This window comes from Thermobia domestica, chromosome 5 (genome assembly GCF_964235325.1).
Source record: "Thermobia domestica chromosome 5, izTheDome1.hap1.1, whole genome shotgun sequence".
NCBI lineage: Eukaryota > Metazoa > Arthropoda > Insecta > Zygentoma > Lepismatidae > Thermobia > Thermobia domestica.
The window spans coordinates 268,829,602-268,851,337 of record NC_137458.1 but is presented as its reverse complement, the minus strand read 5'-3'; the positions used below and the strand labels follow the sequence as shown (position 1 = coordinate 268,851,337).

At 35.2% G+C, this 21,736-nt stretch overlaps 1 protein-coding gene across 1 annotated transcript in view; it reads left to right on the top strand.

Annotated features, from left to right (window-relative positions):
* Positions 1-20,331, top strand: part of LOC145686595 (larval cuticle protein LCP-22-like) — a 29,824-nt gene extending 9,493 nt beyond the window's left edge. Inside the window, exons 2-3 of the mRNA XM_081760052.1 lie at positions 13,892-14,280; positions 19,903-20,331. Of these exons, the coding sequence (XP_081616178.1) occupies positions 13,892-14,280; positions 19,903-20,071 (558 nt within the window). The 3' untranslated portion in view covers positions 20,072-20,331. The remainder of the gene's footprint in view (positions 1-13,891; positions 14,281-19,902) is intronic.
* The last annotated feature ends 1,405 nt before the right edge of the window (positions 20,332-21,736 follow it).

The following is a 21,736-nucleotide window of genomic DNA, read 5'->3' as shown; positions in this document are numbered from 1 at the left end:
CACCCGTACCTACTACTACTACTACTACTACTACTACTACTACTACTACTACTATTACTACTACTACTACTGCTGCTACTACTACTACTACTACTACTACTACTACTACTACTACTACTACTACTACTACTACTACTACTAATAATAATAATAATAATAATAATAATAATAATAATAATAATAGTACTTGGTAATAAATGCTGGCCCCCATCTGTCCGACATATGCCCAATTTGAATCTCTTCAACTAGACGAGGAATCACTTAAATGAAATGTGTAGCAAGAATAACCCATAACCTTTTTATCCATCTCTAGAACTCATCTTTTCAACAATGTAACACACCTCAGTCACCTAATCCTTTCAAATTGTGTTTCAGAACCCTGTAGAGGTAATTGATTTCGCATCATATACACTCGGTGCAGTGAATGAATGTGGAGCATCAATAAAATACAACAAAATAATCAAGATTACTATTGCCAGTCTCATTCGACTATATATATTTACGAAAAATATTCACTCCTGTTATGAAAAGGAAAACTAATGTAGCCTATATTGTGCCCCTATTTAATAATTTCATACTAAGAAGCTTGTTTATGACATGTTGTGATTAGGACATGTTGACAGTAATTTAGAAATTAGGACATGTGATTAGGGCATAATTATTAGTAAAATTAATATTGACGGATAAAGTAAATATAAATTTGAATTAAGACTGCTGAAATTAGTCTCTTTGTGGTGAACTACTTCTATTTTGCCTACAGCCCTATGAACAATTTATATCCTAAGTGTGTCTCATCTTACTTACTGTAGATGTAATCGAGAAACGAAACTATATTTGGCTAATTAGAAATCTTTCAGCTTAACATCTCAGTATAACCTTTACGCTAAGGGAGATGATGATTAAGGCAAACGAAAGATAATGAAAGGATTGATGGAATGAGATTGTGGAAGGAAACCGGAGTACCCCGAGAAAATTCACGGACACGATGTTGTCCACCACAAACTTACTTGGTCCGGAATCGAATCAGGGACTACACGCACCAGAGGGAAGCAAACTGACTACCACTGAGTCACGATGCCGCCCTGGCTTATTCGAATTTCCCCTATAGTTTTGTTAACAGTTTATATAATTAGCTCTATCTCACCCTGGATATAGGCGAAACATAAATTCCTGTTGAAAGGTCTTAGTATCTCAGAGGTTGTAGAGAATTCACCTCTATATGGGAGGTCAGTGGCGGCGCTACAGGGGGCCGAGGAGGGGCGACCGCCATCCCAATATTCTTTCTCACCCCTCCTTCGCCCCCCGGTTTTCAATGTCAGCCAGTGCATAATAATAATAATAATAATAATAATAATAATAATAATAATAATAATAATAATAATAATAATAATAATAATATGTACAACCGATAATAATAATATTCAAACCAAAACAAGTGTGGTTGCCTCGCCTCCACAAAAGTTTTCTTACCTCCTCTCTTGCCCCCCTAATATTAAGAGCCGAGCGCCGCCACGGGTTCCTGGTTCAATTCTATCTTGTGCCAATCGTTCTACTATTTCAGTTATTATCACCATCTCCGTTATCTCTGGTTAACTATGGGACGCTACTCAAATCAGTAAATCAATAAATATAAATAAATAAACTCTCTTTTGGCTTGTTCATGTTTCACCCGTGCTTACGAGAGAGGAATATTCAATTTTTCAGGGAAGATATGGCCAAATTATAATGCACTGCGTTAATGGACAATATAAGAACCATACTAACAAGGCAGGGTTCCAGGTGTAACACACCGATTGTGATAAGATTGCACAGACATAAAGAACATTGAAATAGAAGCGACATGCATTTTTTTTAAATATCGGCCAACAAGCGCATTGAAAGGGTCAAATAGGGGCATAAAAATGGGGTCAAAATGAGATTATGTGGAATATAGCGAGAACGAGAAGAGATATCGAAAAACTTTAAATGTACGAAATACTACCCATAGTCGACGCAAGGCAATGAGGTACAACGCACCCATGAGAAGAGAGCAGAACATCCGGAAATTGACCAATCACGTGTACAACATTGTCACAATGTTAGTGTTGCCACGAGACCAGACATTTCTCGTGTCTCGTCTCGTCTCGTCTCGTGTCTCGAAAATGAAAACGCTGGCGGGAATGGCCAAGATTGAAATTGCCAGTGGTCATGTAGATTGCAAAAGAAAAATCCCCTTTGTGAGAAAACATGTTGAAAAGCCTTCATAGAAAAGTGTCCTCTGTCTATTGAATGAAACGATTTCCCTCCTGACACAATACGAAAAAACAAATGCTGTTAAAATTCATACACATGACCCTTCCGGGACTCAACTCGGGGCCTTAAAGCCGATGATCTATCGCCGCAGACCGCTCGGCTTGGTATGAAGATGTACGTTGTATGATTGCAAATAGATCACGACAATATAAGAAACTTTAATCCAAAATGGCCACCCAAAAATCAACTTTTTTTTATATAGAACAAACAAACTATTTGCTGAGCAAAACACTATATTCACATAAAAAACTACATGCGTGTTACAGTTTCGCCACTTTGGCTTCATCAGACGCTATTTTTTTTTTTTTTTAGACCACTAGCTAATCTGGGTGTACTGTCATGAGTTTGTTACACACACGGGGCAAGCACCACATAGTAGCACACACCCCGCGGTTATGGGAACAGATTTGAACCATGGAGATGAAGACTGACCCCAAGCATTCTTTCGTCCGATGTGTCGTTCAGCTCCCATTACTATGGCACTTTAAGTAGAGCTTAGTGTGCAGTAACATATAAAATTTCAATCAAATACTTTCCATTACTCAATAAAATTATTTGGTTCCGAGCTTTTTTTTTTAAAAAAAAAAAATAATTGCAACAAATCTATATATGCTAAAATGGAAAGTAGTTTTTGGATTGTTATGGGTTAACACTGTGAAACCTAAAGGCTGGAATATATGGAATCAAAGTGTACACACATCTCTATCTCTCTATTTATCTATATATCTTTCCATCTCTCTCTCGCTCTCTCTCTCTCTCTCTCTCTCTCTCTCTCTCTATATATATATATATATATATATATATATATATATATATATATATATATATATATATATACAGTCACTATAAAGCAAGTGGGCTGATAGTATACGATAGTGTCGGGGATGATGAGACCTTTACATCGAACTTTGCTTGTCGTGTAAACATTATTTAACATTAGTGTCTTCATCTTCGACGTACCTATGAGCAATTTACTGTATATTCGTGTATTGAAACTGGTGAAACAAATTTCAATGTTTTAGAATGAAAAAAAAAGAAGAAGCCAGGGTCGAGAAGCCTCAGACAACTAACAGCAGAGATATATTATCTTGTAAACTATTTGTCCTTGCCTTGTGAGCTTATTTGAATTTATTTTTAAGACCTTTAGGCAACTTTGGCAGAATGGATGATGATGGGAAAATTAGTGGAATGAAGAAAGTGGTAGGATACTAGACAACTTCGAGAAAACACACACATTCGAAAAATGAAATGAAATCTTTGAGTTTTACGTTCCACGGTTATGCCGGTTAGGCTAAAGGAAACAGTGATGATGAGTAATGAATGAAATGGTGGAATGAAGAAAGTGGGAGGAAACGGGAAAACCCCGAGAAAACCCACGCACATGGTGTTTGTCCACCACAAAGTTCACTTGGCGGGGCTGGGATCGAACCCGAGACCCCAAGCACCAGAGGTGAACGCTCTACCACTGAGCCACCGCGGCCCCCACACACATTCAATGTTTGTCCACCACAAAGCTCACATGGCACTAACCGAGATCGAAACGACTACCACATACACCAGAGGTGAAGACTTCACGGTGTAGCTACAGTGACATTTCTTGTCTTGTGTGTTCTGGGTAATACTTGTAACTTAGTTGTACCTTGATTAGCATGGTGCAGCCTGCCACATTTTACTTTCGTTCCCATGGTATGCTGGTTAAATTTTACGAGACAAAACGAGATAAACGAGACGAGACGAGACGGGACAGAACCTCTCGAGACGAGACACGAGACGGGACGAGCACATTTTTTCGAGACGAGACACGAGACGAGACAAGCTTAGCACGAGACGAGACGAGACAGCCTGAAGTCTCGTCTCGTCTCATCTCGTGGCAACACTACACAATGTATTACGGAAATGAGCGAAATGGGTGGTAAGAAGCAGGAAGAAAGAAGAAACGAAAACAAGAAAATACGTGTTTTTGTTTTGGGTGCATACATCACCCATATATATATATACGCAGTTTTATCTCAATGTACGAAGATGGGATAACACACAGAAAGGATGCAAACGCCATTCGTATAGGCAGCCAGCGAGACAGTACTGCGCAGTGGGTTGCATATATCGGGTAATGGGAACAAAAATTCATAGCACAGTAGAATAATAGCAGGTGGTCCACATACGTAGACAAACAGCAATATCAATACCAGTGCCACACATGAGTATCAACATTATATCACTACGAAAATACGCGTACAACATAACAGTAATAGTAACAATTCTGTTTATGTGTTACTACTGCCTACACACATTTTCGTTTCTAATATCCATCTCATCGTTGTTATTACGCGATATATGGAACCCATAATTAATACAATTTAGATCTTTTCAGAACATGGAAATAGATACTTGACCTTATTATATTATATAATGGCTGATATGGATAATCACTTGTCAGAAATTATGTATGTTAGCGTACAGCAAAACTAAATTTGTTTGTTTCAAGCTTTCCATTGTTTCAGTACTGTGCCGTGGGAGGGAAGGCGAGTGGGGAGGCAGCCCAAATAAGAGGGCGCAAATTTCGGGAGGAAAAACAAAAGGAAACATAATATTGAAGGAAAAAGTAAGGAAAAGTGTTCAAAATCAAGGAAAAGCAGGATATATATTTGAAAATGTTCTTACGCTTTGCACCAACCATCCTCGCGCTTCGCGGCTGGGCTATCGACCTCACTCATATGTACGGGAGCGCTGTTGTATGCTCTCGCCCCTGGCGCTGATTTTCCACGGCACGACACTACTTTGTTGATATTTGTTTTTTTAATGTCTTTTTAAAATGAAATTGTAAGTGAATTATTGTTGGTTAGAATAGCATATTTTGTTTTGTCTGTCTCTCATCATCACCGTCTCCTTTAGCCTAGCCGGCATAAACGTGGGACGTAAAACTCAAAGATTTCATTTCATTTCTTTTGTCTGTATGTTATTTGATTACTTTTACTCTGTATCAAAGGTGATTTGTACAGGTGTGGATAAAGTTTGTATAAGAGTACCTCACCAAAGTATCATTTTGTAGAGAACGTGTAGGCCAGGAAGTTAGACACGCCATACTTTTTCTGTCTGTGTGCGTGCGTGTGTGTGTGTATGTGTGTGTGTGTGAAAGAGAGAGAGAGAGAGCGGGGAGAGATTAACTTCTTTCCATTTCTGGGCCAATATTTCACAGAAGGGGTCCACGCATTAATTTCATAACATGTAGGCTAATGGTAGAATAATTGAGGATAGATTACGTTGGAGCAGGATATGAAAAAAAAAAAAGGTAGGATAGAGTAGGTTAGTTTACGTTAGAATGGGGCAAGTTAAGCCTGCACCCCTACCCAAACTTAATTCTATTTCTGATGTAACTTATGGTAGTTTTCCTTTTTAGTTGTAAACTGAACAATAATAGGAAAAAGAGAACAATATTAAAGATCGCTTTCCTAACATTAAAATTTGATTTTTTAATATTACCAACTGTGTTCTAAACTGCGTTTATAATCCTTGTCTTTCTGTAACGTACCGCTGGGAGCTAACTAGTCATCTATTGTGTTTTGTTATTTGTGTTTTAATTATACATATATTAATCATTCCATTTTCAGCTACCCCTATTTGCTCAATGAAGCATTTCGAAATCTATGTTTATTAGGGTATAATAATAATAATAATAATAATAATAATAATAATAATAATAATAATAATAATAATAATATTATTAATAATAATAATAATAATAATAATAATAATAATAATAATAATAATAATAATAATAATAATAATAATAATAATAATAATAATTAGAGATGCAAAGGCTCGGAAAAAACCGGCTTTTTTGAAAAAAAACTCGGTTTTTTCTGCTTCGCTTTTTTGCTTGGGAAATTTTGGGCTTTTTTCAAAATACTGCTTTAAATTGATAAAACAGACTTTGTATCGCTTCTCTATAGCACAAAAAATCATTTAATTAGTGGTTGATGCTGATAATAATATAAAACATCGAAAATAAACTATGAATGTCGAAAAGATATTTCAAACAATTTTTCTTCAACATATTTACATTATGAATTCCACAGGATTAACCAATGTATATAATAAGAATTTTTTAACCTCCTATATACAAAAGTAAGCAGAGTTGGCAAGAACCATGGTTGTTTTTGAAAATGCCAAAAATCCGTTTTTGGGGGGGATGTTTAAACCAGGCTTTTTTGGTTTAAACGAGGCTTTTTTGATTTAGGTTTTTTGCTTTATGTATTTATATTACATATTCACAGAAATAAGTTTGTTTCGCCTTGGTGTTATTATGCAACAGCGGAGTTATGCCGGAAGAACTCCCACAAGCTTAAAGAAGTCCGGTCAGTAAATTTCTTAAATTGAGAATCTCCCGCCGTAGGCATTGGGAAAATCCCGTCATTACTTGAAATGTAAGACAATAACGGGAAAATCCTGTTATTGCTTTGCATGTAAAATTTAAAGGTCAACGTACCATAATCAGTCCGCTAAAACTGAGGTATTCAAATTACAAATTTAGTACGTAGATATCATTGAAAGTCCAATCCAAGCTAATGTTGGAAGCTACGTAGGCAATCGATAAATTTTGCCAATTTCTATCAAAATATTTAAGCAATCTTGGCTTCTTTATAAAACAACAGACATTTAGGCATGCAGAAATATACAATTTGGTTTGTTTCGTATGTTTAGGCTTTAACATCCTTACGAAATATCGACGTTATCAAGGAGAAGACTTTCGCTTAAACTGACATCCGAACCGCTACTTGGGTTACGCATGAAAGAAGGTTTGTGGTTCGACCGAGAATTGAACATGGGGCACCTTGATTAAAAGGTGAAAGGGAAATAAAACTATTGCAGGTGGTTTGATATCTGGAAACGTCACCATGAAGTTCACACGATTCGCATTTTTCATTCTTTTTATTTTTGTGGTTTAAACCAGTTATTAAAAAAAAAGTTGGTGTAAACCAGCCAACCCTAAAAGTAAACACTTCTTTTAAAAGAATACACAAATAACTAGCAAAATAGTATGTAGTATTTTTACTTCAAAATATTCCATACCCTCTTTTTGAAACAAAATAAAATTAAAATAAAACATAAGAGAAATACTTAGATTTATATGATACACTTAAAGGCTGCATATCTAGAGCTTTTGGTTCTGTATATTCTTGAAATTCTACAGTTAAGTTTTATAGAACCACCATCACAGTTTACCCAATCCTCAAGTTTTCTGAATTTTTAACAAGAGGGATTCAACATATCATTACGGAACTCCCCCCCTTGAAAAAAAAAGGACTACGGAAAATATTTAAGTTAAGCTAAATACAACTGCACAACAAACATGACTGAGTGATTAGCTTTTGCGCTTCTATCGGGAAGTCCGGGATTCAACCAGCATTCGACCATTTTGACAAAGCTTTTCTTCATTCCATCTGTGAATGTAGAAATAGTGCGTGTACTGTGAGTTGGGCGACTTCCTTTCTTATTGTTTTTAAATCGTTATTATTACTAATTACCAGCAGTGACGGTTTTGCGAAGGTTAGGGGGGCGGTCTTTCGGACTGAAGCCCGTTCCCGAAAGTTACGGAATGTCTGCAACAAACGAAATATCTATTATTTATGCCTTTACTCATAAACTTTAAGCTCCCGTCAAATAAAAATTACGAATGTTTAAAAAAAACTAAACATTAGTAAGAAAAACCCTTCCCAAAATACTTTTCTAAATCCGCCACTGATTCTCAGTATAAAATGATTTTTAAAGTTGTATCCGGAAGATTATTGCTAAACATGTAAACGAAACGAAATATTAGTTATGCCTGTACTCATAAACTTCAAGCACCCCCCAAATAAAATTAGGACTTTTTAGGAAACGAAACAATCAGAAAAACCCCTCCTAAAGTACTTTTCTAAATCCGCTACTGATTATTTGTATAAATTGGTATTCAAGGTTGTGTCCGGAAAATTATTGCTAAATCACTTCACAGCCACAGTATAACAGAAATGTGGAAGTACGGTTTGACGGATATATTGAAAAACGTACGCTTTGACGGATAAATAGAAAAACGGGCAAGTTTAACTTTTGCGCTAGAAGCTAGAATACTAAAAGCTCTTAGAAATGAAACACGGATGACAAACTAGAGAAGAAAAAAGATGTCGATAACTCAAAAGTTAAAATAAAGTTAAATAGCCTCTAAAATTATCCTCAAATACTACATTCTTCATGTTGGCTTTAATTCGTAAAACATGTGCTCAATCCATCTTGATGGTGAATTTCAGAGCGAAATATCATATTCAGGTCATGGAATTCTTATCTAACTATAGAATATACTATAAGAAAGCTATTTAGATAGAAAAATCATGAAATTGAAAAAAGCCAAAATTTCCAAAATTCTCGTTTTTTCCCAAAAAAGCCGGCTTTTTATGTGAAAAAACCATCGATTCAAAAAAGCCGGCTTTTTTGCATCTCTAATAATAATAATAATAATAATAATAATAATATAATTTCAATTATTATTAATATAATGTACTATTATCACAATTATTTTTCTTCTTCTTCTTCTTCTTCTTCTTCTTATTATTATTATTATTATTATTATTATTATTATTATTATTATTATTATTATTATTATTATTATTATTATAAGTTCACCGAATTTAGAAAAAATCACATTTCTACGATAATTGTTTATATTATTTAACTTGTCAATATTTAAATGTAATAGCTGTAGTCATATCCTACTCGAAAGGATAATTATTTTGGCAAAAGAATTGTTCAAATTAGTAAAGGTATTCCGCTCGCGCAACGACTGTCAACTCTAAGAAATGCAGGCGCTCGTTGTAACTCGCTCTGAGCTGACGGAGAAACCGATTCAAGTGGGACACGAAATTGTGGACGAGTTTATGTGGAAACGAAGTGTTTTTGTGTACAATTAAACCCATTAGAGATAAAAAACCCTCGATCTCAACCGTTCCGGAGATATAGAGGAATAAGGGGAAGGTTGGTGCTATAATATTTTGAGAATTTTCGGCTATGTTGCGAGTGAATATGTTTGAAAATTGTATTGAAACGTTAAGAAAGATACACCAGGGTGGAATAAAAGTGGTGTTGAATATTGAAGTGAGTGGCGTAGCTTTTACCCGGGGCCGGAAAAAGAAGAAACTTAAGGAATAACAAACGCCATTGAAACGAAGAACAAAATTGTATAATATTACATGCTAATATATCATGTCGTTAGTTCGTAGAAAATGAGAAAAGGTGATATAAAAATGTATTAATTACATTGCCAAAGGAACAGAGACGTTATTGTGTGAACAAAAATACAATGTTATATTCTGTGCCAAAGTGCTATAGAAAAACAAATTAAGTAATATGAATCATAAACAGATATTGCAAACGTAAGTATGACAGTGTGTAGTTGTGTGACATAGCTATATTAAAACGCAATGTTTGAATCAATAGGCAAAAATAGTATCTTCAACTTAAAAAACGAAAACCGGTACGCCTTTTATACTGTATATCAAATACAGTTCCGATCGGTTAATAAATGTAGGAATTATAAATGTTTGGAAAGTTCGGACGGCCACCATTTTTTTACATTTTTCATCCTATTTGACTAATGATGTTTTTATTCCATTTAGCATACCAAGAAATCTGAATATAGATACCTGACACGTCTATTTCAGGCAACAATGGAACTCCGGTATTTTCGCCTTCCCAGTCCAAAACATTCTCCCCTAGAATATTTTATGGACTCTTCGGTTTTGTAACCCTCATGTCTAAGGCGACGTATTACTACAGTTTCTTGAATGAAGGAATTATTCATTTTTAAAAGACTCCTTTACTTGTACTAACGCTACATATTCAAAAATTCTCAAAATATCGGAGCACCAGCCTTCTTCCCCTTATTCCTCTATATCTCCGAAAAGGTTGAGATCGATGGGTTTTCCCTCTAATGGCTTTAATTGTGTACAAAAACACTTCGTTTCCGCATAAACTCGTCCACAATTTCGTGTCACACTTGAATCGGTTTCCTCGTGGGTCTGAAGATGGTTTTATCAGAACGAACATTATACAATGCCAAGCGTTCAAAAGAGGAGAAAATCTGATGGTATGAGATCTGGAGAGTATGATGAATGAGAAAGTGCTTTCCATTCGAGATTGGTTGTATTGGTGATGTGAGGACTGACGTCATTGTTTTGAAAAAAAAACATTACGCCTATTCTGACTTTTTGCTAAACTCCTTACTGAGTCGTGCAGTGGTTGAACGTAGAGTTCCTCATTGAGTGTTTGGTAGTAATGAATTATCCCTCCCCAGTCCCAACATACACCCAACATGGTCTTTCCAGGATGAAGGTCTTGGTTTACTCACCGAGTCGCTCCTTTGCCGGGGGTGAGTCATACTTTTTCGCGGCTTCATATTGACGTAAGAACAACATTTTTCATTCCCAGTGACAATGCAAAAAATAATTTTTTTTATGGCTATTGATTATGTCGGGCGAGCCAAACGGCGGCAATTGTGGGGCGTTAATTTTGGTTTTTTCCATTCAAAGTTTACAGCACACAAGCGCCGAGTTCCTAAACTTTGCTCATTTAATGGAAGTGATTCATCACATTTTTAAAAATATCGCAATTCATCTGCTCTACCAATTCTTTGGTTGTATGAAGTGAATATTCGTTAACAAAAAATAAAAAAGAAAAAGAAAAAAGAGAGAAAGGAAAAAGTGGTCCAATTACTCTTCATCGAACTATCGAACTTCAGTTGGTCGTCCAGTATGATCCGTCCTTTAGATCAAAATTTCCATTTTCAAGCGTGAAAACCAACAGCGGGCAGTGCTTTGAGTCATTACTCATACTCCATACATAGCACAAATTTCAAGAGTAGCTTCGGCAAGCGTAACACCTCGATTACATGTAGATAGCAAATGGTGTCGAAAATGCTGTTTTGTCAATTTCACATTCCATTTTAATCTTTCGAAAACACCAAAATCAACACAAGTTTTTTTTTAATCAAAACATGTTATTTTATATAGTAAACAATTCACTGTTCAATACGATAAAGCCTTTTGTTAATGCATTTTATTTCTGTGTGCTTTTGTAAATTTAAAAGGAAAATATTTATGAATTATCTCTTAATCCAATACCAGTAGGCCTATATTAATAGAAAGATCTCATTCGGCAGAACAGAATAACATGCGTGAGAATAAATCTTCATTCGTAATTTTGCAGAAGATGAACGAAAACGAATTTTTATGGCCTAGAAAAATACGTCATTCGTGAAGAGATTCGAAACTAGAGGAGACTCGAAAACACGCCACCAATTAAAGTAAAATTGATACTAACACATACCCGCATCAAAACTCATTATTACACTAGTAAGAAAACAGAAGTTAAATTTTAAATATATTTTAACATTCGCCCAGCGAAGATACTAGATATAGCGTATCCGACGAACATAGGGTCATTTTTGACCCATCAATATTTTAATTATTTTTTTAAAGGAAAACATAGTATTATTACTAGATTTCCAATTAATTTAAAGTTTGATATTAGTGGTGAGCATATTGGTCTTCAGTGGCGGATCTGGAAGGTAAAAGTTGGGGGGAAGCCAGAACCCAGACTTTTTCTTTCTTCTTGCACTCTCTTCTTGCTGTTTCTTTAGTTCACGAAATATCTCATCTGAAGTTTTCAAAAACTTTTGCTCGGACATTATTACCGCACAGAGAACAGACGCACATAGTTTATTTACACTCTTCGTCTGCATGAGTCAAATTGGACTAAAATGTTTGATATTTACTCTGACAGGCAGTGTTACCAATTCATGAAAGGAAATTTCCCGTCCGTATAGACATGAAATTTTGCAATATGATTCAATGGCTCCTGCAAATATATAATGCATACAAACACACCCAGATATGCACATATATTACCACGCGTTCCCATTTCTACATATTTTGAAGAAAATTAACTCATATCCTCCATATTTAGAAGAAAATATCCCGCATAACGGCCACTGATATAAATTTCCCGTTTTGTAGGAATTTTTTGCCACCTGGCAGCACTGCTGACATGTTGGAGCATGCTAAGGAAATGAACAAGTGATCATGAGTAGAAGTGATCATGCAGAGTGAGTAAAATGGTAACAAATCGGACAGTGTGAGGTAGACAAGACAAATATAATATCCTTCACGTAAACAGCGAAGACCGGGTCATTCAAGACCCAGACAAATAATTGTTTATTTGTGGTTGGCAAATAAAGAATGTTAGGGTAATAGAAGGGTTACTACATGGTACGTAGGTTAAAAGAAGCATACCTAGGCCGATGACTGGAAAAAGGAAGAAGAAATGGGAAAATGTTAAAATTAAACATTTATGACGAGTCAAAAATGACCCGATCTCTGTTGGGCGAGTGTTAATTAACGATTACAAAGCTGTACATATTTCTAAAAATTAGTTATCATAGCACATGCTTGAAAAAAATAATGTACTACTGCAAGGAATATAGAAACTTACATATGAACCAACAAGTAAGTGTTAGAACAGTGGAGGAAATGACAGAAGAGTGCAATTGGAAGAAGGATTTGATAGGGATGCTGTCTCTAGCCAACACTATTTAATATCTATCTAGTAGAGATAGTGAAGAAGATCCTACATGATGGAGACGATATAGGAGGTAGAATGATTAGGTGTATATAGTTTGCAGATGGCATGGCACTTGTTGAGGAATCTGAAGAGAAAATCAGTAAAAATGTTAGAAAACTTCAGGAAAAGGCTGTGAAGAATATGGGATGAAAATAAATGTTACAAAGACAAAAGCCATGGTCATATTCAACGAAGTGGTCGGTGTCAAATATAGAAATAAGAGGGGAGAAAATAGAATAGGTGACTAGTTTTCGATATCTTGATAGTATTATTAAGATGATATGAAGTGCGAACAAAATAAAAGCAAGGATAGGAATGGCGAAAGAAACTTTTAGGAGGAAGAAAAGACTATTTTGTGGAACCATGAATAAAGAATTGAGAAAAAGACTCATAAAACTCTTCGTGTGAAGTATTATACTGTATCGGTCAGAAACATGGATATTACGCACAAATGATGAAAAACAACTGGAAGATTTCGAAATGAGGGTGTGGAGGAGAATGGAGAGAATTAGCTGGGTCGAGCGAAAAATGAATGAGAGGGTCTTAGAAATGGTGAGGGAGAAAAGTACAATTTTGGATATTATTAAGAAGAGGAAGAGAAACTGTTTGGGACATTGACTAAGAAGGAACTGTATCATGAGGGACGCACTAAAGGGTATGGTGGCAGGAAAGGGAGGCAGAGGGCGTAGAAGAATTCAATTAATGGACATATCAAAACAGAAAGATGAAGACGTGAAGATGAAGACGTTAGCGGAAGACCGTGGAGCATGGAAGCTTCTCAGTTTCGGCAAGTGACCTGCCAATCCTGGGAGAACACCTATGATTATGATGATGCAAGATATAGATAATTAGGTATTTTCTGGTTATTTAAGGTAGTGCTAAAATTTATCTTAGACGTCATAGAGACAATAAACAAGTTTTTTCAAAAATTTTAATTTTAATTTCTTTGCAGATCGTAATGATAGTAATCTTTTGGGTAACTGGTACACGAGGTGACATTTCTCTAATGAAACATGGTCGCCAACGTTCTCCAGCTGAACTCCTGATCACTGAGGCCATTTTCAAACAACCACCTCCTATTGATGAACTGGGACCTCCTGCTATATTCCGTTCTTCAAGGCCCATGGATACAGAACAGTCTTTCCAACAACCGTCACTTATGCGTTCATTTTTACCAGTTCAGAAGCACACACCACCAACTACAGTGTTTGCTAAAGCAGTAGTTCCAATTTCTGTTCCTAAACCATCTTACTCTGCCTACAAATTAGCATCAACTGGCACTGAAGAACGCATTTCTGGCGGAGTCGTCGTTCGTGACAGTGTCGGACAGTTCTCTTTAAGGTAGGCCAATCTTATTTCAATGTTTGTGTGGAACTTAAATACGATAAGCACTAAATGAAGGGTTGCAGTGTGTAAATGTAAAAGTTAATAAAAAAGAAGTGATACCTTGGGATAGCTTTTCCCAAACGTTTTATTGCGACACAGCAGTGGGTCGCGCAGTCTCATAGGGTATGTTGCGGAACTTACAATTTAAGAATAAATTTTATGCTACCCAGAAGAACTAAAGTATAAGTCTAGATTTTATATATTACGAGTTTAATATTAGTCATAATAACTAAGCCTTATGTAGAGTCGTTCTGACGCGTGATTAGTGCCATACTAAAGAGTTCTACTAACATATATTTCCTGTAGTAGTGAGGCCTTTAATAAGACGTTAATCATGCGTGAAAACGACTCTGCATGAGGCCCAGTGTCTTTAATATAGAAATAAACTTTGAGACAAACCGTACCGATCAACACCTTTAATGGAAGCTACAATGCTTAATACGGTGTTATGCATCAATTGACCAAGCGCCATTTTTCGATTTTGGAGATTTTTACATCAGTGAGTAGGAGACAATGTAAATAATGTAAAAAAGAATGGTTTGAAATCCTACTATTTGTATAAACGTTCAGAAAAAGCTATTCGACCAAGTGCCAAGAACTGGATCGTAATGGTAACATGTTTCTGTTTCCTTCAATATCTCAGAACCATGTTTTGGCACTTGGTCAATTGATGCACAACACCGTCCCAGGTATGTTGAGATGTCGTAAGCATGCAGCGAAGAGTGCCGTTACCCTAGTCTAAAAAGGTAGCAAGGAATGGTTTTCGGGGAAAGATCGTGAGCGATCAAAGAGGATGACAGAGGGGGACGCTATTACTCTGTGAGAATAAAGGTTTGGAACTTGAAGTGAGTAAATCTACACTTGGTTTTAAAACAATAATAATAGCGAAGAAGGAATCTATTCTTAGGAGGATAAATATCAGCTCACATAATGTCAACATCCCATTCTTTGAGACTTAAAAACAAGGAAACTATTGGTCATCTAACTTTCGTACCCTATGTGTGCGTAGCGAGATTATCCATAAAGTATTCTTCAGTGAAACTCATTCGTTTGTTTCGACCTTCTGTGAGGTATGTTCTTCGGTGCAGTCCATACAACCGTGTCAACTTTATTCTTAAATGACTGACACTGCTTATGTTCATTGTACTGTTCCTTTTTCCTACTGATGGATATATTGTTCATAATTTTGATGCGTAATTAATGCCTCCAAGATTCCAGCCTCCCCCTTTCTTTCTTACATGGCTATTGAGTTAAAAGTAAATTTTTAATTATATTCTTCCTTACCCAACACTACTTATTTACAAAGAAAACATTACAAATCCAAGGATTTTGTTTTGTTCCATTCTATTGTTGAGGTTATCTGCTTGTATTAATGGATACAAGAAAGAAATTTTGAACCAAAAATACATGCTTAAATTCACTGTCATGGATGCGAGTAAAACATCAATATTTTCACTCGTGTATACGACATTTCAGCTCGTCTGATAAAAGTGTGTTGTGGACGTATGTGTTCAGAATACAGAAATACAACAGTTATACATCCTCTTTCAAATTACGAATTGGGTAGTTAGCAGTTAATAAAGGAAACTGTGCACCTGCAAGAGAACTCAAAATGGATACGTTTGTAATAGGAGTAGAAAAAAAAATAAACTGAAGAACACAAACAGAAGCAGGCATGCTTTTCGCAGTATGCAGTAAGTTCCCCGTAATAGAAACCAAACTCGTTGGATAGAAACAAAGCGCATAATTAAATTTTTAAGGAGTAAGAATTTATTCCAGCCACTTCAGGGCAAGTGAAGATTTATTTACGAATGATAAGGAAAGGAAATGGGTTCTCTTTCCGACAGTGTACAATACAAAAATCTGCCAGGAATTTCCAAAAAAACTATTTGCAACATCTGGTAGATTTTTAATCCTTTATTATAGGGATGCGGTAAGTAAGTACACAAATACGACATGATAATATTGCAAACGCTGATTAGACTGTAGTATGGCTTGATGCTCCTGAAAACTACCTGTTACAAGAAAATGACGAAAATCTGATAAAATTTACGAGATAGATGGGGATTGAAAAGCAAAGATCAGTGTCAGTGACGATGCTAGCGGGGATCGAGGGGCCTGGCGTGCCACGGTAGCATCATCCCATCCCACCCACTGTCCCAGACATGTTGCATTGTAGTCTTAGTGAAGTAATATGAAATTATTATTATTGATATAAAAAATACTAAATAAATTAATTAAATAAAACTTCCACTATTCCATAATTTCAAAGGAAAACTGTGCCAAAGAAGTTTACAAGATGCGTTATAGTCTGTGTGCAACTTAAAGAAAGGATAGGCAATACATTGGATGTAGATTGCCTTTAATAAATAAATAAATAAACAATAAAACCTAGGATGAGTTCACCTCAGAAAATTTATAGAAATATTTTGCGAAGTCCCCAATTTCAGTGACCCAGAACTCGGGAACCAAATACCTACAGAACAAAATATTACACTTCCGTACTAGACGTGCTTCTGATATTGATTTTCTTTTTTCATAAAAGAAAATCAAACGAAAGAATTACATGTGAAACATGTAGAAGAATTGAATGAAACTTGCAGTGCAGACATTTTGTTATCTCATGAACCCAACAAATAGGTACTTTTCTTTTTTTAGAAAAAAAAATCTGAAGTTCCTGAAAATCGAAGAACAATTATTTTTCTCGCTTAAATATCTTTTAATCAATCCTTCTTTAATCGTTAGTCTTTACGCTGAAAGCCATCTTGATTATATAATCTGTCTCTAGTAAATATCTCTTACTTTCGAAATACCTAATAAACAACGTATTGGTTTTCATGTGCTTCAAGTATATACAGGGCCGAATTTAGCATTTTGGCGCCCCTAGGCCCAATAATTTTTTCCGCCCCCTAGTCTGGTTAAAGTTACTTTCCTAAAAACCTTTATTTAAAAATTACAGCCAGTTCTCTCGTGTTTGAGATCAATGTTGTAACGAAGTTGATGCATAATGTTGAAAAATAGTTTAACTTTACCAACAATTATTTGTTCCAATGAACTTCAAAATCAGAATGCTTTATTAGCCTGATTTTTTTTAATCAAGTCAAAAAATATGTTAAGTTATGGCTATTTATTTTCATTTCTAGATATTTTTTTATTTTTTTCTCTCGGCCGTGCGCCCCCTGGGAGCTTGCGCCCATAGGCCCGGGCCTACTGGGCCTATTGGGAAATCCGGCCCTGAGTATATAATATCTGTACATAAAGAAAAAGAAATCGTATTAAAACTAGGAGGATCAGCATGAAAATATTATATTGATTTCTGTTAAAGAATTTTCAAAAACTTTGTAGGTTCTCATCATTCTTTCCGACATTTTAAATATGGGACAATTTTGAAACTTGAAAATAAATATTTTTCCCATTTTGTAGTCCCCAACCTGGAGGCGTGAAAAGCAAGCAAAATATATGCTTTAAATTAAATACACACAAAGACAAAATGACTATTAAATAAAGACTGTGTTTTCATGAAGAACAAAGCAGGTAGAGGATAAAATTGCACTACACCAGTATGCAGATGTTTTGTTGGAAATGTATTTAAATTGGCGAGTATTATTATTACTAGTATTGATTTGAAAAGTCAATGCTGGATCTCAAAATCGCAAAAGGGATTCGTCAGGTTAACGAGCAGAAAGGAGAGGAACATGAAGTAGGTATGGTTCACGAAAGAGAAGCCAAGTAAACAATATTGGGAACCACTGTTGTAGAGCACATTTAGTATACAAGAACTTGACGTTTGAGATACTGAAATAATTAAAATTTATAAGTAAACACTATATTGGTGTCTATTGACGACAACCCGTCTACAAAAATCCACTAGCTAACATTTTTTTTTAGATTTTACTGTGTAATGGTTTACGCCCTTCGCTCTTTAACACTCGAGTCTGAGAATGCAGCGCTTGAGCATTGGAAAATAATATGCAATTGGTAACCAGCCAAGTTTGAGACATAATTAGGCAAGGAGTACAACTGTAAGTGATAATTAGTGCTTTGTTATCTTGCTTTCCTTAATCTAATGACATTTCAAACCAACATCCTCCTTGAAACTAGAAGTGAAATACACAGATATTTTTATAATAATGAAGCAATTCAATTTCTTTATAATTAAAGTTGAATGAAAATAATTCTTATTTTCTTCTAGATGTTAGCCATAAAACCCATCCGGTTGTTGTCGACAAATGCTAGACATTCCCAGCCCCTGGTCGAAGTGTGGAATGGGAAACATACTGTATTTCTTCGAATATAAGGCGCACCTTTTTGTCAGCTTTTAGACGTCCAAAATTCAGGTGCACCTTAGATTCGATGCCGTCTTGGATTCGATGTTTATACTGCAATATACATATTTATTCATTGCACGTAGGTTACAACAAAAAATCTACTGCAGTCTTTAATACTGGTAGTTACAACTAATTTGCTTAAAATTGGTTGTATTACAACAATGATAAACTGCACAAAGATGGTGATAGCTCACGTACAATGAACATTTCGTTTTACGTATAGGAAAATGCTTATCGAAATTATTCCCATTTAAATCTGTTCTGTTAGAACAACAATCACTAACTGATTCATATTAGCTTTGCTATATTCAATAAATTACACTAAAATACAATTGCTGAGCAAAGAAACGTTTTATTATAAAAGGTCAGCAAGATTACCTGTAACTCTGGAATTGTTATCACTTAAAGCTTTGGAAGTTGCAGAATCACACGGCATTCCCCGTGCAAACTTTAAAGCAAGTCGTGGCTGGTGTGATAAATTTATGAAAAGAAGTGTACTGGCCTTGCGAAGGAGAACAACCATTTGTCAGAATTTGCCAGCTGATTTTGAAGGGAATCTAGTTAACTTCCAACGTCATGTAACCATCTTAAGGAAATCGCATAATTACAGTCTGGAACAGATAGGCAATACGGATGAAACACCTGTGTATTTCGACATGCCACGGAATTACACATTTAATAAATAATAAGATTTTTTGTTTGATTAAAATATAAAATATTTTATGAAGAGATTAAAAGTATTTTTTGAGCTTAAAAGTGTTTCGAAGTTAACTGATTTCATTGGGTTAAGTAAAAAATGCTGGTGAAATTAAAACCTCATATACTTTGGTGCATTATTATTGTCTTTTATCACATTAACCTCAAATAGATGATTATTTTTGGATGAACTTCCAAAATGTTGATTAATGTTAAAACTTCACATACCTCGGGCACGGAGATATAGCTACAGTACTGACCGCTTCAATTATCAGTATAAATTCATTCACAAATGCATGTTTCGCGTAGAGTTCTCTTTAAGGCCTTCATCAGAGTATTAGTTCCGTAAGTTTAATTTTAGTTATTTAACGTATTTCAGTTCTGTTATCTTAGGGACTGTATTGCGACGTCAGTCAAGTCTACAGCTCTGCGCCGCTCTATTGGCCTCAAGCTGAAAAAAAAAAAACTTCGGAACTCATCAAGTAAGCAATGCATTGTGATTGCACTATATAAAAACTCAAAATCCTTTTCATTATGTTCTTGTATTTTTCAGCTATACCTCACCAACTGGCATATCTGAACAGAGGACCGGAAGATTAAGACAACTTGGAAACAATCTTGTAATTGTCCAGAAAGGAGAATACTCTTACATTAGTCCAGAAGGAATACCTGTAAGAGTTTCCTATATAGCAGATGAGAATGGATTCAGAATATTAAATTAATTATCAAACTTCAAACACAAAGAAACAATAGGTCTACACCTATTTTTAAAGCTAAATAAGAAGTATGTACAGTTATGTAATACTGATTTAAAGTAAACTATATTGTACAAATTTCTTTAATTATATCAGATTATGTTAAAATAATTTGTGTTGCACAAAGTTAAAAAAAAAATATCTGTGAACTAGTCTGTAATTGTATATTCATTATAGCCTATATTGTTGTACATAATTTATTATGTTTATTTTAAATAAACGTTCTTACAATTAATAATTCGTATTATAATTTAAAATCTATCACTATACAGCAGCTAGAATAATTTGAATTATATGTAGTTTTTTTTGTAACGCTTTGTTGTTTTCCACTGTAAACAGGATATTATAGGTCAGAAGAGCCTGGTTATAAGAGAGACTGAAGAGAGACCAAGCCAGAAGGATACTGGTCAAAATGGCCCTACATAAATAATGCACGAGCGAAAACAACCTCCATCAGAAAGTACAGTACCTACGTCAAAATGTTCCCGGCACAAAACGTTAAAAATTAAAAAAAAAAAAAGAAAGAAAGAAAAAAAAGAAACGAGATACTAGTGAATGACAATGAATTTGAGGGATATTAAAGCTGCTGGTATATTACGAGCATAAGTTTTCTAAGAAGCATAGTTTATGGTAATTTTTACTAATGAATTAGAAATTTCGGTGAGTTGTCTCGCGGTACTCCTACATTATCGTTCTACTAATTTTTCCTCATCGTTCATTTGTCTTAATGATCCGTCTTCCTTAGCCTAACGAGCATAACCGTGGGACGTTAAACTGAAAGATTTCAATTCATTTTGAATTCGAGATTACAATTCATAAGTCACTACTCTATCACTGAACTAGCTACGCTTCCGAAACAATCTAGCACAGGTTGACCATGTTCAGCTCGCAAAGAACCTAGAAATATACACGATGGCCAAAATTAAAGAGCAGATGTTTTGGTGCAAACCAACACTTAAAGTCCTGGTGTGGCAACGTATTTGACGAAAGTCGCCTAAATTTGTCTGGAATTTCTTTTAGACCTCAGAATGTTTTTTTAATGTTCGAATGGTGTTTAGCAGAAGATAATATGACTGTGCTTGCATCGTTTTGTAGTACTCAATGGGCCTAAGATACATCGCAACCAATTGTAATGGTCGTTTACATACAACAACATACAACAAATATTATTGAGTATGTCCTCTTTGAAATTGTAGGGCCTGGCATATCCCTTTGTCTGTGTACTTCACGAACTTGTCTGTATAATTGTGAATATGCATACATTGTTCCAGTACAAAAATATTTCAATAACTGTAACTTCTTGATGGTTTATACTCGTTATGTCTCACACCTAAAGGTCAGTATTATTTTCTTTAAAAAGTGTTGTTATCATTCTTTCCGTAAGTTCTTCCGCTGAGCAAACTATTATTAAAATGATGTATTTCGATTACTACTGTGTTAATGAAAGTCAAGTTTCTGCAACCAGGATGGTCTATACTTTTTTGTCTTATCTTGGTGTCAGGAATCACCTCCCAAACGTTGTCGGTGATGTTTTGAAACACCCTGTATATATAATACACTATATACGTACACTAATACGAGGAAGAAATATAAACACTAACTGTGTATATTGCAAGGGGTCCTCCACAAGTA